Raw genomic sequence first — 16,810 nt, 5'->3', positions numbered from 1 at the left:
GAGAGAGAGAGACAGAGAGAGAGATGCAGAGAGAGATGCAGAGAGAGATGCAGAGACAGAGAGAGACAGAGAGAGAGAGAGAGATGCAGAGAGAGAGAGAGAGAGAGAGAGAGAGAGAGAGAGAAAGAAAGACAGAGAGAGTGAGAGGGTGATAGAGAGAGAGAGAGAGAGAGAGAGAGAGAGAGAGAGATGCAGAGAGAGAGAGGGAGAGAGAGAGAGAGAGAGAGAGAGAGATGCAGAGAGAGAGAGAGAGGGAGAGAGGGAGGGGGGATAGAGGGGGGGAGAGAAAGACAGAGAGAGAGAGAGAGAGAGAGAGAGTGAGAGAGAGGGGGGATAGAGAGAGTGTTGGGGAGAGGGGGGATAGAGATCGAGAGATCGAGAGAGGGGGGTGGGGTGGGGGGGGTAGAGAGAGAGGCAGAGAGAGAGAGAGATTGTTATGGCATGTCCTAGCAATTTCTACTGCTCCAAAGTGTACTTGAATGCTCTCAAAAATCTGGACACTCTTAAAAGCACAAAAAAGCTGAGTTATGAAAAGGAAATGGAGGTAAATTAGAGGAAACTGAGGAACCATAATCACCACAAACAAACCTCAAGGAAACTTTTAGGTGGAAAACGTCTGAGTGCATGTTTTCTCCTCATCTTTCTGCCACTGTGACTTTTTGTTTATTACAGACATTACAGAAGAGCAGATGCAGCTCGGCTTAATGCACCGGGTTTAAACGCAGCACCATCGACCTTAAATATGACACAAATGAGTGCGGCAGGATTTCGCACTGACTCGCGAGGTTGCCAGAGATTCTGGAATATCCTTCAGTAGCGTTTCCTTAGATCAGATCAGAAGCAGTAGTCTGCAGTGTGTAGGGTCTTAAATAATCAGTCCGCTAAAGAGAATTGTGTAGCGAATGCTAATGCTGTAAAATCACACGATGACACGCTGGCTGTATTTATACTTGTCTACGATTTAATACACTGACACCAAGATAGTAGTTCATAGTGTTGAGGTACTCAACGTTGTGTGTATCTGGAGTCCATGACTAAGTTTGTTGAAGCCGTTCCTCCGTTTGACAGTAAATATGCTGAACAATTAATAGCTGCTACAAGGACATTTACATTTAAAGCAACTTTGAGGTTTAAGGGCCTTGCTTAGGGGCCCAACAGTGGCAGCCTGGTGGACCTGGGATCAAACTCACAACCTTCCGATTGGTAGCCCAACACCTTAACCACTAGGCTGCCACATGCCAGTTATTAAACTAACTAGAAACGGATAAAAAATAAAGCATGACGTCATCGTTCTTCTCAGAGCGGTGAAGGTAACATCACACCGTCCAGAGGTTTTGTGTTAACTTTGGCCACAAATTGTCTAACTCGGGTTCTAGACTTAATCTGTTGTGTAGCAAAGCAGAAGCCTTTTATTTTGGTCACATATACATTACAGTGGTTACATTAACTGGGGTCAGAGGGTTAAGGGCCTTGCTCAAGGGCCCAACAGTGGCAGCTTGGCAGTGCTTGGGCTTGACCCCTGATCCTCCAATCAACAACCCAGAGCCTTAACCACTTGCCCCTCATGTATGTAGCTTTGTAGATTTTGCCTGACGGCTATTTGTATCGTATTATACGTTATTTGTATCTCGACGCCGGCGACTGTGACTGTCCCTTTGTTCAGAGTTTAAAGTATAATACTAATGAATCCGCTCCAGACTCAGGCTTCAAAGTCCAGCTAGAATGAGTTAAGTACTTAGCCACAAATGAAATAATTAATAAGATATTGGGATGTTGTAGCTCAGTGGTTAAGGTGTTGAGCTACTGATCAGAAGGTCACGGGTTCGAACCCCAGGTCAGTTGTAAGTCACTCTGGATAAGGGTGTCTGCTAAATGCTGTAAATGTAAATATTAATTAGTGGCCACAGCCTTTACATACAGTACACACCTCTGTGAAGCTTGTATATTTACATCCGACAACAACCACAAAAAATGTTTTGGTCATCGTTCCGGCTCGCGGATTTACTGTACTAAATACCTCCAGTCCGTTACTGTACCTGGTGTAGAACGGCGTAGACGTGGCGCTCTAAACAAAAGAGTGAATCGATTGTGTGAAAGATTTAATAAGTTCGCACCATCTCGTGCCCTATTGAAAATCATTTCAACCCTCCAGACGTTATCAACACACCGTGTGGCAGCTTGGCGCCGGTTTGGTGAAATCTGGCCTCGAGCTCAGGGGAAATGAGTTTTATGCAGATGAGCAAGAGCTTCTGTTAGTGTGTCTGGCATGGTCTCTCTCTCTCTCCCTCTCTCTCTCTCTCTCTCTCTCTCTCTCAGCGAATGGGATGTAAAACATGAATATTGGAGCAACGCTGGCTTTTATAAGAGCTTTGGTGACAGTATAATGAATGGATTCCTGTGTATTCCTGTGTGTGTGATGGTGGAACTGACAGAGCCAAAGTCCAGGATGATAAATAAAGCAGCATCTGATACTCTACAAAAACTCTTTATAATTTATGATTCACTTCTGGAGAAAGGTCTTGACCTATCGCTTGGGTAAAAGAAATGGAAACAAATGCTTCAGTACATCTAAATGTTGCATCATTTATCACCATTAAGATATGAAAATGTTGCTTAGTCGGTATCTGGGAAGAGCGGCGCCGCTCTTTTTTTAGTTTCATTTGTTCCGTTGGATTTTTTTTGCGATCTGGAATTCTTACTTAGAAAACGATTCCGAGACGACGAAGAGATGTTCTCTCTTTCTCTCTCTCGGTTGGAAAGTAAAAATTGTATTTTATTCCTTTAGAATTTCTCATCATGAGATTATTTACAGCAAACATCAAGCATCGCGTTAGTTCTGGAAGGCTACTGTACGTCGTCAAGCGTGCATCAGCTGGTAATCAGCACCAATCCGGTTACGACATCCATATTACCCGACCATTTAAATTCCCATTCATTGAGCCGCTGCTGCTGCGACTTAAACTCCCTCCTCCATCCCCGACTCCACCATGCCGGAACCTGTGTTCGTTGTACCAGTTTACGTCATAAATCTCCACATATTTTTCTCTCTCTCTCCCTCTCTACTTATTTAATTATTTATTTATCCATTTATTCATTTATTCGTGTATTTGCCCCCCCCAAAATAAATAAATAAATAAATAAATAAATAAATAAAACTCTACGCATGATTAATGGTTCTGTTAAAGGGGGTGTCTATTCTATTTTCTAGTCGCTGCTCTCTCCGCTCTGACCACGCATGTGCACGGACGGGCGCGTGGAATCCTGCCCAGAACAGAACCATACCGCCAACACTAACTGTATGCATATCATCTAATACATTCTCTTTTGACAAAGTGGTCCTGACAGAAATGCATTAGAAATCCTGATTCCAGGCTTAAAAAGAATCTTACTGGAAATAAAAAGGAACTAAAATGCATGCTTTATTTTCTATCACTGTAACATGTCAAGCATATATACTGTATGTAAAAAAATGACTAATAATCAAAACCTTTATTAAATACAGAGTAATTATATATAAGGAGGAAACTGACCTGGAGATTTCCACAGAACTGATACATCGAAGAAGTATCTCCAAGGTTCACGTGGTTGCCGTGCGAGTCCGAGTCCAGGGAGTTGGACGATTTCTCACGTCCTCGCCCTCTGTGTGATGGGGTGACGGCGGCCGTGGTGCTCTGCACCGCAGACGAATGCCACACGCTCACGTCTGTCCCGTTTCCAAACGCCTGGATGGCGTTACCTGCGGAATTAGATCGACCTCAAGCGTTAGAGTGACCTCTGTTAATCCAAACCCTTATTTATTTACTGTATATCAAGTTAATATAAAGTCAACATTCAGTTGATTCTTGGTTGCTGTTATTTATTTATTTATTTATTTATTTATTTATTTATTTTTTTCAAATCTGTTTTCACTCTTTAAATCACATTTCACATTTTGAAGATTTAAAATTTCTTCACCGGACGGAATTTTTAGATTTCATCACTCGTCAAGAAACTTTTGACAAGCTGCTGAGGTTCAGGAGAAACTTCAGGGCAGTGAAAGGAAATCTGCTTCTCGTCGGGATGCATTGCATTTTCTTTTCTGTTTTTTTTTTTTTTTTAATGAACGGTTATGAAATGCGAAACGTTGTATGGGAAATTAGAACGAAACGATTTATCATCGGTTAGCTGGTGATCGACGGCTCGAGTCGTTCAAAAAGCAGCACTAAGTCTGAACAACAATTGTTTTTTTTTAAATTTATTTATTTATTTTATTTATTTTTGTAAAAAGAGTATTATGGCCTGCTTTGCTTGTAACTCCAAGGCGATGATGAAATTTTATTCTACATTTTATCAGATGTGTAGACCAGTGGTGTAGACCGATCTAAAATCCCACCCCAAATTTTTATTGGCCAAGCCACAAAACTTCGCTTCACGTCTCTTGGCTTATCTTCCCATCGATAGACACCACAGTTACCGAAAGAATGAAGTAAAAAAAGTATTAAAAAGCAAATGCGATTGTGCAAACTGGGTGTTTATTATCTCCTTAGTGCAGTAATAAGTGCATTTATGTATAAAAGGGAGTGAAAATGAAAATATTTAAAACAGCTATAAAATTTGTTCCTTTGTGGATTTTATTGTACTTCAGCCTTTTAAAAAAATGTCCTTTTTTTTATTTACAGCAACCTCAGACACGAGCAACTGGAACCCAGTTGTAATGAATGTGTACGAGGGTGGATTGTTGTGTAAACCTAAAATATATCCAATACTGATTAAATTTCAAACGACAGACTGGGATTCGTTCACACAAGCAGAAAACCGGACTGGTTTCCACACGACTCTGACGAACCAGCGGTGATTTAACTCTCTGGATCGAGACTTAGTGTGGAGTATACTCAGAGAGGAGATCGTTTTCACGTGTATGTGACATCTGAGATTTTTCATCGGTCTTTATCGACCTTCGTCGAGGCTCCAGATCGATGTCTGAAACATGTGTTTTGACCAAAGTACATACTCTTGTCTCAGAGCGAGGTGTGTTTGTATTAGAGAGATAAACACCGACGTTCACACGGATATCTAAAATCTGTCCCTGACACCCTTCAATACAGCGACGCTAACCTTCAGCTGATTAAATACAGTCCAGGTAAATATTGAATCACGCTGATGATTAAGCCGGATGTCATTGAGACATTCTGATGATCGACTGTCCGTTGTCCGTGAGCATCAATCACAACGGAAATAATCCAGACTCGGTCGGTTAATAATTAATGCCGCGCTTGTTCCGACCAGCCCGATCTCTCCTGCTTTCTCGCTGTCAGTAACACAATGCTCAACAATCCTTCCTGTTTCTGTGCGGTTGGGTTCGAAACGCGTATTATCGTCATTAGAAACATCTTCTTCAAGGACTCCAAAGAAACAGTTCTGAAGGGATTTCTTCCGTTACCATAGTAACACTTTGTGAGAAAGTGTAGTTTAAGTATTTTTTTAACAGCGGCAGCAGTGACGGTAAATTAAATAGCACTTGCGGCCAAACGTTCTATATACGATGCAGTCAAACCTTCTAGATACGTTTCTATAGTAACACGTCCTTCACGCGGGTTTGCAAAATGTTCTTTGTTTGTTTCGTTTATGAACTTAACCTTATTCCTCGTATCTTCCCGTATATTCCGCGGCTTTCTTTTGTCTGGGTAAGAATGAAGTCAGCCTCTGTCTCAACATTCAGCTCTTTCATGTGGACATATTTTGTATTTTAAGCTCAGAAATCCTGGCAGAGGTGATGATGATGACGATGATGACAGGTCTGTGAGGAAGACATAATCGGTGACGCCTCTTGTGTCTGCTTCCTAGTGAGTCATTTCGTCTGCTGTGCACTCAACCCTAGTCTGTCCGTACGCTAGTCTGAGTCAGAATAAACCTGCGTATAAAAATACCTTGTTAATAAACTCGTCTCGGCAAACCCGCTAAAATTAAACAGCTAGCTGGCTAGTCTTAAGTTTTAGACTTTTTTCTTTATTACCATTCTGCTCATCATTATTAGCCACGGTACGTTGTGACATCACAAGTAAACAAAGCAAGCTAATTAGCCCAGAACTAGCTATGGAGAACTAGCTTTCTTTTCACATATCCTCTTCCTTTCCCAAGAGACATATTTTGATCTCTAGCTAGTTATTTACCTTTATATTTACCGATCTATCTGACCAGCATTTTAAAGCTAAAGCACTGTGCTGTTTGTCTGCCTCAGATCCAGGAACAGACAGACAAGAACGAGGCAGAAAAGCTCACTCTCTGACGGCTCCAGAACACCTGTCAGTGTGTTTAACACTCAGCTCGCCTAATGAGACACGAGAGAGAGAGAAGAGAGAGAGAGAGAGAGAGAGAGAGAGAGAAGTGGAGAGCTGTCTGTTTTCATGCCCTAGTATCCACCTTTACAGGAACCCAAGGGGCAACAGGAAAGAGAATGATGTGAGTGTCTTCGTGAGCGTTTTCATGCTGCCGTGACCTGGCAGAGAGCAGAGAGATGACGCGTGTGTTTGCTAGACAGATGAGGACAGGAAGCTAAAAAAGCGAAGGAGGGACAGAGAGGTTGACAGTAAGCAACCTGCTTTAACCTGCAGGAAAATGGCCTTCGGATTTCAGACTTCCAGGAACGAATCTCAGAGATAAAACACATCTCTCTCTTCTATTTTTTTGCCCAAAATCACTCCTTAGAGGCCCAAACCGCAGCATCCCGAAGATTTGTAGCCGCATCAGAACCTGCTTTATCCGTCTCGCTTCACACCGGGTTGTGTTTAATTAAAACTACGCCGAGACGTGACAGGTACTGAGAGGGAATCTGGGGAGAGTGTGCGGAGAAAATCGAAAGGAATAAAGAACATCTGGTTAGTCTGGACGGGACTGAGGTGATTATCGTCACAAAAAATAATAATTATATATATAATTATATATACACTTAAGAAATATCATGATACTTTATACTTTAGGATTATTTTAATAATATTTAATAATAATTGAATGATATAGACAGGGGTGCACGGTGGCTTAGCGGTTATCACGTTCGCCTCACACCTCCAGGGTTGGGGGTTCGATTCCCGCCTCCGCCTTGTGTGTGTGGAGTTTGCATGTTCTCCCCGTGCCTCGGGGGTTTCCTCCGGGTACTCCGGTTTCCTCCCCCGGTCCAAAGACATGCATGGTAGGTTGATTGGCATCTCTGGAAAATTGCCCGTAGTGTGTGAGTGTGTGAGTGAATGAGAGTGTGTGTGTGTGTGCCCTGCGATGGTTTGGCACTCCGTCCAGGGTGTATCCTGCCTTGATGCCCGATGACGCCTGAGATAGGCACAGGCTCCCTGTGACCCGACGTAGTTCGGATAAGCGGTGGAAGATGAGTGAGTGAATGAATGAGTGAGTGAATAATATAAACAGCATGTTTAATTCCGTATTCTTATTGATTTTTTATTTAATTATTTATTATCTTTTTTTTTTTTTTTATCGTAGGAAAAATAATCACTGTTATAATCACTGGAATATGGTCCTGTTTTATTGCCGATTACATTTAAAAGCTTTTATTTCTATTTGGTTCGAACGCTTACTGTACCTTACAACAGCTACTACAACCGTGACGCTGCCGAGGTTTCCTCTGCAGAAACGTAGCAGTATTGAGATGTTGAGGGAAAGACATGAAATAATACAAGGAGATTCGCTAGAGAACAGGATTTGACAGGTTTCAGGAGAAAGTGTCAGTTAGAGACGACGTGACGACGAACGAAGGATGCAGGAAACACAAAGCGTAAAGAAGGACCGGAGACTGAAAGCTCGTGAAGATCAAACCGACGAGATACGGCGTAGAAATATCAGACGAGGAAGGAGGTGGAGAAGAAGAAGGGCGGCGGAGTTACTCACGCAGGCAGGCGTTGTCAGTGAAGAACTCTGTGAACCGCTCGCAGTCCTCTTTGCTGTTGCCGCTGTTGCTGCAGTCGCAGAAAGGCGACACGCTGATTTTAGGGGATCGCAGGTAGTTTGGGGTCATCACCGTACCTGTAGAAGGAAAAAAAACAAAAAACAAAACGTCTCATCCGTCATTACGTATCGCTCCGCCTCGTTCGTCCTCAAACCGGTCCGACGGTGTTGATTAATCTAGAACAGCATCTCAGACCGGAGATCTAGATCAAAGCCACAGATTTAGATGAATGCCCTTGTTTTAATACGTTATTGATCCGACAGCACAGAAATGAATTAGGTTAAAATGATGTACAGTAGAAGCTGGAACTTCTTGTAGCTTCCTTCATGACAAGTTTGTGTTGTTTTATTCGAAAGACTTTGTTTCTACCGCCGTGAACGCAAGTCAGATCTCGCATCGTGGACGTTAAAGAACAAACAGACAAAAGGTGTGATGTCATGTTAGGGATAAAACTGCGATTATTTAATCAGTGTTCATCAGTCTTCAGTTCTTTGTCCTTTCTTATCTTTTTTTTTTTTTTTTTTTCCTCGTACCATCATGGTGTCGACCGTCGTCTATCGTAATGGATCGAACATGACTGAAATGATCCTACAAAATCTTCCATGTTCTCATCTACTGTGATGTTATCTGTGAGTCGGCGTGAACCGCTTTGATCTGCGTGACAAATCGCTGTGATTTCACGCACATTTGGAACAATTTCAGCGCAGATACGAGGAGGATTTGTTGGATTGTAAATGTTGGATTTTATTGAAATCCAGAGAGGAGTTTGAACTGATCACAGAGCATCTCGTCCTGATCTGACCTTAATCCATCTGCCTCCAGTGTGGAGGGAAATATCACAAATTCTCTAACTTAAAAAAACAAAAACATCTCTCCCTTCGTTTACCCATTTTTACATCTCTCTCCATCTGTCTCTCTCTCTGAATATCTCTGTCTCTCTCATCCCTCACCCCTTTTTACATCTCTCTCCATCTGTCTCTCTCTCCAAATGTCTCTGTCTCGGTCTCTCTCTCTTCCTTCACCCCTTTTTACATCTCTCTCCAGCTCTCTCTCTGAATGTCTGTCTCTGTCTCTCTCTCTTCCTTCACCCATTTTTACATCTCTCTCTATCTGTCTCTCTCTCCAAATGTCACTGTCTCTCTCTCTTCCTTCACCCCTTTTTACATCTCTCTCCATCTGTCTCTCTCTCTGAATGTCTGTCTCTGTCTCTCTCTCTTCCTTCACCCATTTTTACATCTCTCTCTAGCTGTCTCTCTCTCCGAATGTCTCTGTCTTGGTCTCTCTCTCATCCCTCACATCTTTTTACATCTCTCTCCATCTGTCTCTCTCTCCAAATGTCTCTCTAGCTGTCTCTCTCTCCGAATGTCTCTGTCTCGGTATCTCTCTTCCTTCACCCCTTTTTACATCTCTCTCCATCTGTCTCTCTCTCCGGATGTCTATGTCTTGGTAGCTCTCTCTCATCTCTGTCTGTCTCTCTCTATCTCTCTCTCTCTCTCTCTCTCTGTCTGTCTCTCAGTCTCTGTCTGGATGTACTTGTTGTGAAACCTACCAGAGCAGCACCGTATTTTCAGCAGTGGTGTTTTGGCAGAATGTGATCGATGAAGCAGGAACGTTCGTTTCATTGGAGAACAAAAAGGACACAGAAGTATGGCTTGTAGTTTCCTTTTTTTTCATCACCACATCCTATTTTGTGACTCACTACAGCTCTTACTTTGTTGTAAAAAAGTCGACAAAGACCTTCTGTCTGGGAAAGATGACTTTTTTTTTTTTTTGGCACCTATTGTGTGAACTCGGTGAAGAGGAAAGTCTCCGATTATTAAACCAAATAGAAATGAACGTGAATGAAAAATGAAAGCCGGCCCGTAGAGGAACCGGGGTCCGGACCGATCTCATGCCAAACGCTTGGAATTCTAATAAACAAACGTTGTTTGGCGCTTAAACGAAGGAGATAATATGAAATGGTGTATTTGTTAGCACCGGCTCTCGAATTCATAACGTTTCTTACACGTTTTGGGCTGCGATAACACGTTCACGTGACCCAGATGAATAGAAGCCATTAAGAGGTTAACAAAAAAATAATATATATATATATATATTTATTTATTTGAAGCCTACCATGTGTAAGGGGTTAGTATAGAAAGAGTAATTTATTACAACAAGATTATTTATTTATTTATTTATTTATTTATTTATTTAAATAATTAGTTTTGTAGCCTATCGTCAGACCTGGTGCTGAATAAATTAAATTATTAAATTAGAATGAATTAAAATCTTCTGACAGATGATGATATTCTGTGAACTAGTTTGGGTTCTGCATGAAATAATCTGGAAGTGCAGGAGCCAAAAAGTTCCCCGAGTCATTACATCATATATATCTGACTAATAAACGAGGATACCTGGAACTTAAATTTGCATAAGCAGACCTTATTTACATATGACTGATCTTCATCACATACTCGGTGGCGAACATTATAATGAAACTAGATTTGTAAAGTTCGTCGTGACAAACTTTGATGTTGGCTTTGATGAAGCAAGTATTCGCAAAGGCCGGTGCTTTATGGAGGCGAGTGGACATAAGGGACAGTTTTACTTTTAGAAGCAAGTGGACAGAAAGCTAGGGTGCCAAAACATTTGGAGGCAAGTGGAGACAAGCATGTATCGTCATCTGAATACGCTTGAGGAAGTTCCCCTCATTGTTCTGAGTGTTTTGATATGTCACATGTCCATGTTGTAAAAAGTTTTTTGATTTTGCATATTTTGGGGGCGGGGCTGAGGCACAACCGAAAGGCCAGTCGGTACACCAATTTACACCAACTTTGTTCAGAGTATCACGCTAAAGGAGCTGGCCGAGTTTGGTGTAGATAGTTCGAAAGCTTGCCGAGTTATAAACCTCCAAAGTTTGGGAGTCTATTGGAAAAAGGCCATTTTGAGACCTGGTACCGGAAGTACCGGAACTAACAACAAACTTCATACCAGGGTCTACAACATATCCGAATTTGGTGCATGTGGCTTGAAAGCCCTAGGAGGAGATACTATTTACTAAACATAATAATTCTACAATACCAGCATTAAAAGTCAAACTAAAACCGTTGCACTAGTAGTTTCTAGTATGCCGGAGTCTCTTACCGATGAGGCCCGAGTAGGACAGAAGGCAGTCAGCGTAGTTCTCTTTCAGACAGCCGGACATTGACCGTCGCTCGGGTTGACAGTTGGAGAAGAAATCTGCTAGACGTGACCTGAAACCCAGACGAATGGTGTTTAGTTTTAAACACTGCTAATTGTACTCCAATAATTAAGTTTTTAAGACCATTAACACAGGAGAGAAAATCTTTCCAAATGAGTTTTTATGTAAACGGAACCCCATAGATTTAATAATAAGAGTAATAAAACATAATAAAATAATAATCCTCACAGAAAAAATATTGTAGTTCTAAAAAGAACTAAATAAAAATCTTTAAAAATAAAATTAAATATTTTTTTTTGTGTATGTCCAAATACCACAAATGCAAAGCATAATTATGAATAAAACGAATAATTAATCTCTAAAAACAAAACAGACTTATCCAATTTACGGCTTCATTTACAAAGATCTTTGATTAAGGAAAAAATAACACACTCAGAAATGATTTAATATAAAAGTTCGTCTAAACAGCTGCGCTTAGATTTCCATCACAAAACTTAAAAAAAAAAATAAAAATAAAAATAAAAATTATTTACTTTAATTAAGTAAATTGTTCAGGGAAATTGTTGAAATTACCATCTGTATTAAATTAATTTACTCAAGAGTTAAAGTTTAGGACAAAAGGTTAATTAATTCCTTTAATATAGTTCCAGGGGGCACGGTGGATTATTTTAATAATATTTAATAATAATTGAATGATATAGACAGGGGTGCACGGTGGCTTAGCGGTTATCACGTTCGCCTCACACCTCCAGGGTTGGGGGTTCGATTCCCGCCTCTGCCTTGTGTGTGTGGAGTTTGCATGTTCTCCCTGTGCCTTGGGGGTTTCCTCCGGGTACTCCGGTTTCCTCCCCCGGTCCAAAGACATGCATGGTAGGTTGATTGGCATCTCTGGAAAATTGTCCGTAGTGTGTGATTGCGTGAGTGAATGAGTGTGTGTGTGTGCCCTGTGATGGGTTGGCACTCCGTCCAGGGTGTATCCTGCCTTGATGCCCGATGACGCCTGAGATAGGCACAGGCTCCCCGTGACCCGAGGTAGTTTAGATAAGAGGTAGAAAATGAGTGAGTGAATGAATGAATATCGCTCCACACTTCAGAGGACTTTCAGGGGACATTACATCATGAGTGTAAATCTTTGCTGTTACACCGGTATATCGTCACACCCTCTGATGCATACAGGGAGAATGTAAATGATCTCAGCAGAGCTTTGTTGCTAAGCGGAGACGAGGAGGAACTAAATGAATGTGGTGCACAGTTGCGGTCGGCATATGGTGTGGGATTAGCGTGAGACTGAAGGTGTCAATCCATCTCCAGAAAACAGAGCGAACCCCTGCCTGGTGCACATCAGACCTCCTACGGTAACCTCTGAAACTCAAATCACTTCCAACCATCTGTAGAAAAACACGCCGTCCTGAAAGACAAGGTAGAAGAGCGAGAGAAAGCCAGGCGCCGCTGCGAGTACAATGGTGCAGGAGTCCAAATGTTCTCCACTTATTTCTGTGTGTGTGTGTGTGTGTGTGTGTGTGTGTGTGTGTGTGTGAACACCTAGCAGGCAGGTGATCACGCTTACAGAAGCTCTAATTGAACAGGAGCGTTAAACTATCCCTCGATCTGTCTTCCTCTTTTCCTCTCTTGAGGTTTCTCACTGCTGTGACACGTACAACACTCTGATCCCACCTCCGTAGCACCTTAATCAGCCCCTAACAAGGCGCTCACAGCACTTCAGGGTGCGTCTCTAAACCGCAAAACGAGTTTAAGAGCTCGTGCTTTATTGCTACGCTTCAATAATCGCGCTAATTGTCTTGTGTATGTTCTGTGTTCTGGGTTAATGTGCATTTTATTTCCCAGAAGAAATGCAGATAGAGGATTAACGCTAGCTGTCGCCGTCGGTGATCGCGAGGCGTCCCGGAAGCGTCGGCTGCTCGGGTGGGCGTGATGTTTGTTAGCACCTCTAAAGCCGTCGTGTAAATATGTGTTGCCGTGGATTATCACTTTATGGCAATAGCCGTGACACCGGCAGCAGGGATTCTCACTATGTCTGGGCACAAAATAGACGTAAACAAAGCAAAATTTACCTCAGATACGATCGTTGTGTAGAAACTCTGTTTCCTGTTAACCTGCTGTTGACGTGCTGTGTTGTGTTAATAATTTCTCAAATTCTCAATGTCTACAAAAAAATCTTATTTCACACCAAAAAATCTAAACTTGATGACATTTTGCATTTGTTTTGATTTAAGATTCAAAACTACAGAACGAACCTTTAACACCCAACCAGCTGTTTTGATCCATTTTGTAACTGAATGTGAGAACATGGTCTTCTGTTGTTAGACTGACCGTACGATGACGAATGAGCTGAGGAGGTGTGTGTACCTGCAGATGTAGTTGCCCTTGCAGGAGACTTGCAGTGCCAAGCAGTTGGGTTTCTCCTTGTCCTCGTAAGAGCACGCAGGGACGATGGTCTGGCGCCGGCGCTCGGAGCAGGCTGACTGGTCCCCCGGAGGACATGAGCAGTATAGCATGCCGTAGCTGTGTCGAGGAGGCACCTTGTCAAAAAACTGACGTAGCGCCTTGTGGCACTTGCGCTTGTTGCACACTTCGGCCGTGGAGACGCGGCTGGTGCAAGGGCTGATGTAGGAGGAGCGGTACTTCTTACACGTGTCGTTCAGGTTACACGCCTTGGCAGCATTCAGGCAGTTGTTCTCCTTAGCTAAAGCAGGGTCACCTAGAGGAGAGGAGAGAAATGAGAAGAAGTGGAATGAGAAGAAGAGAATTGAGAAAGAAATGAGAAGAAGTGAGGAGAAATGAGAAGAAGTGAGGAGAAATGAGAAGAAGTGAGGAGAAATGAGAAGAAGAAAGTTGTTTATTTGTTCTCCAAATAGTTTCCAACTTTTTTCTGTCTTTTCTTTATTTCTCATGCCGTTCTTACTGAGCCAGGACTCACTTTCTGAGTCATACAAATCTTGAATGGATCTACACACGCAGCATAGCAGAAGTACAGGAAGAAACAGCTTTAAGACTACCAAGAGCATTGACAGCTAAACAAAACACAATTGCAACAACAAGCAGATAAATGAACAGACAGAAAAATTATGTAACATCGCGTATGTAACAAAGTTGACAAAAGCAGTTAGCCATTACACGCTACACACACAAGCAGGTCTGTGGATTCCAGCGGTATAAGGATGAGCACTCTGGGACCTGGTAACAGATATATACTGTATGTATTCCATATATTTCTATATAATCCACACCAGAGGTACATTTATACATTTACAGACCAAGGAATTATAACATCCAGATCTGCAAAAGAATCAGTAAGAATTTGTTGAAATTTAGGACAATCGAGGCCAAGGGTCCATCTCAACATGATGCTTCCACCACCGTGCTTCATCGTAGGTTCACATGGTGTTCTTGAGGCCACGGGTTATTCAGTGTAGATTCATAACATAAACCTAGTGAAATCCTTCTCAGTTAAAGGTGGTAACATCTGTAACATCTGTAGCCTTCATAATGTGGTGTATCACTGACAGAAATTCGAATTTGGAGCTCAAAATAATAACAATAATAACAATAATAATAATAATAATAATAATAATGTGCAGAGTTTTGAACTTTATGTACTCTCTCTCTCTCTCTCTCTCTCTCTCTCTTTCTCTGTGTGTCTCTTCAGAATATCTAATTTAAATACACTGCAATATAAATTAACATCCTTTACTACAATTCCGTCAATATGGGTGACAGAAATCCTGTAAACTCTAACCTTAGCTTTACAGTAGCGTTAAATCAAACAGAAACGTCCACTTTGGAGCCCTGCAGGCTAAACAAACAATCCTCGGATGAAAAGCAGAGTCATCAAAGCTGCCACACACACACACACACACACACACACACACACACACTCTTCGCCTGTCAGCTCCCGCTAATTGCCCACTTTCTTACAGATGCCGCCATTAATTACCATTCCTGGAGACTTTTCAGAAAAGCCGCACAACAGCAGCAGTTTGGCTTTTAATAAGGGCCAATTAAAAAAAGTGAAGAGTGTAGGATTGCAGGAGAATGGGAGTGTGTGTGTGTGTGTGTTTTCTGTGCCACTTTAGGGCCAATAAGCACTAGATAGAGTGTCTAAAAGAGTTGGTCGATGGGACGTGCACATTTTTCAGCGTCACATCTGGCAAGAAAAGATGTTCTTGTTTGAATATTTGTTTCAGACCCAATTAACGGATGACAGAGCTGGTTCCAGATCAGTCATTATAGACTCTGGATGACAGCCAAACCCTCTTCATCCTCCTCTATGAAAGCAGATATTAAGACCAAGTCTTAACTTGTGCTCAATCCTCGTCATTCCTTCATCTATACAGTATATTTCTAAAAACACACCGAATCCTAAACCTAGTAGCCTCGTTATTATGCAGAGCTTTGTATGTTTTCTTCTCTGTTCATCTTTGGCTTTCTTATTAAAGACCAGATGTCAATGAGGGTGAAATCTCAGTGCTGAATTCTCCAAGAGATCTAAACAGTAGAGTAACATCTAACATCTAACATCTAAAACCATTCGACGTCTAATGCTTACATCATGCTAACGCTAACAAATTAAGCAAAACTAGCAGAGCATCACGATTTCATTTGCCACTGTTTTGTTTGTTGTGTCTGTTACTAATCCGGTGAAGCCGATGCCACGATTAGAGAGATTAAAAAACAGAGAGATTCTGTAGGATGTAAGGAATAGCATGCTAGTGTTAACAGGTAAAAATGGCTAACAACTATTAGCATAGCCTTTATGAAGTGTATTCACACACACAAACACACACACTCTCAAAGGTAAACTAATACTGGTTGCTATTCGTCATGTTAGAGGGACAAAGAAGGTCATGTAGATGATGAAGACAAGACGTAGTCGCTAATAATGATGTAAAACAGACCCAAGCTAGTCCACAACTCTGCTAATTATCTCTGATATTAATTAGCTCATATTTAAACCTTCTACAGCGTGTAAAGAGAGTTTATAACTAATCTGGTGATATAATAATCTGGTGGTCTAATAATCTTTCTAATATGATATACTGCTACAGCAATCTTGTTCGATAAGAGCGCTGGTAAATCCTTCATTCTGATTGGTCAGCGAGGCTTGTATTGTTGTGCTCCTTCTGAGACACTGTGGTTACTATGGTAACTCAGACAAAGCTGGCGGAGGTTTCATGTTAATGAAGGTGTGTAATCAGTGATTTTGGAAGGTTTTGGAAGGAGTCTCCAGTGACGGGGTGTGTGTATGATAACATACAAGCTTTACTTCTGACTACAAAGCACCCCCCCCCCCACACACACACACACACCCAGTCATGTATTCCTTACAGAACACACACACACATACACACAGTCATGTTGTATTCCTTACAGAACACACACACACACACACACACACACACACACACACACACACAGTCATGTTGTATTCCTTACAGAACACACACACACACACACACACACACACACACACAGTCATGTTGTATTCCTTACAGAACACACACACACACACACACACACACACAGTGTCATGTTGTATTCCTTACAGAACACACACACAGTCATGTTGTAGTCCTTACAGAACACACACAGACACACACACACACACACACAGTCATGTTGTATTCCTTACAGAACACACACAGTCATGTTGTAGTCCTTACAGAACACACACACAC

The 16,810-nt window shown here is 41.8% G+C and overlaps 1 protein-coding gene across 2 annotated transcripts in view; it reads right to left on the bottom strand.

The window, feature by feature from the left end:
* Window positions 1-16,810, bottom strand: part of gfra1a (gdnf family receptor alpha 1a) — a 79,496-nt gene that overhangs the window by 4,543 nt on the left and 58,143 nt on the right. For both annotated transcript variants that reach the window (XM_060871735.1, XM_060871736.1), the window contains 4 exons: window positions 13,482-13,833; window positions 11,057-11,166; window positions 7,873-8,007; window positions 3,531-3,736 (listed from right to left, as the gene is read on the bottom strand). In XM_060871735.1, coding sequence (XP_060727718.1) covers window positions 3,531-3,736; window positions 7,873-8,007; window positions 11,057-11,166; window positions 13,482-13,833 — 803 coding nt within the window. The remainder of the gene's footprint in view (window positions 1-3,530; window positions 3,737-7,872; window positions 8,008-11,056; window positions 11,167-13,481; window positions 13,834-16,810) is intronic.

The sequence above is a fragment of the Tachysurus vachellii genome, chromosome 6 (genome assembly GCF_030014155.1).
Source record: "Tachysurus vachellii isolate PV-2020 chromosome 6, HZAU_Pvac_v1, whole genome shotgun sequence".
Classification (NCBI taxonomy): Eukaryota; Metazoa; Chordata; class Actinopteri; order Siluriformes; family Bagridae; genus Tachysurus; species Tachysurus vachellii.
Note: the sequence above shows the minus strand (reverse complement) of the source record. Positions and strands in the feature narration are given on the sequence as shown.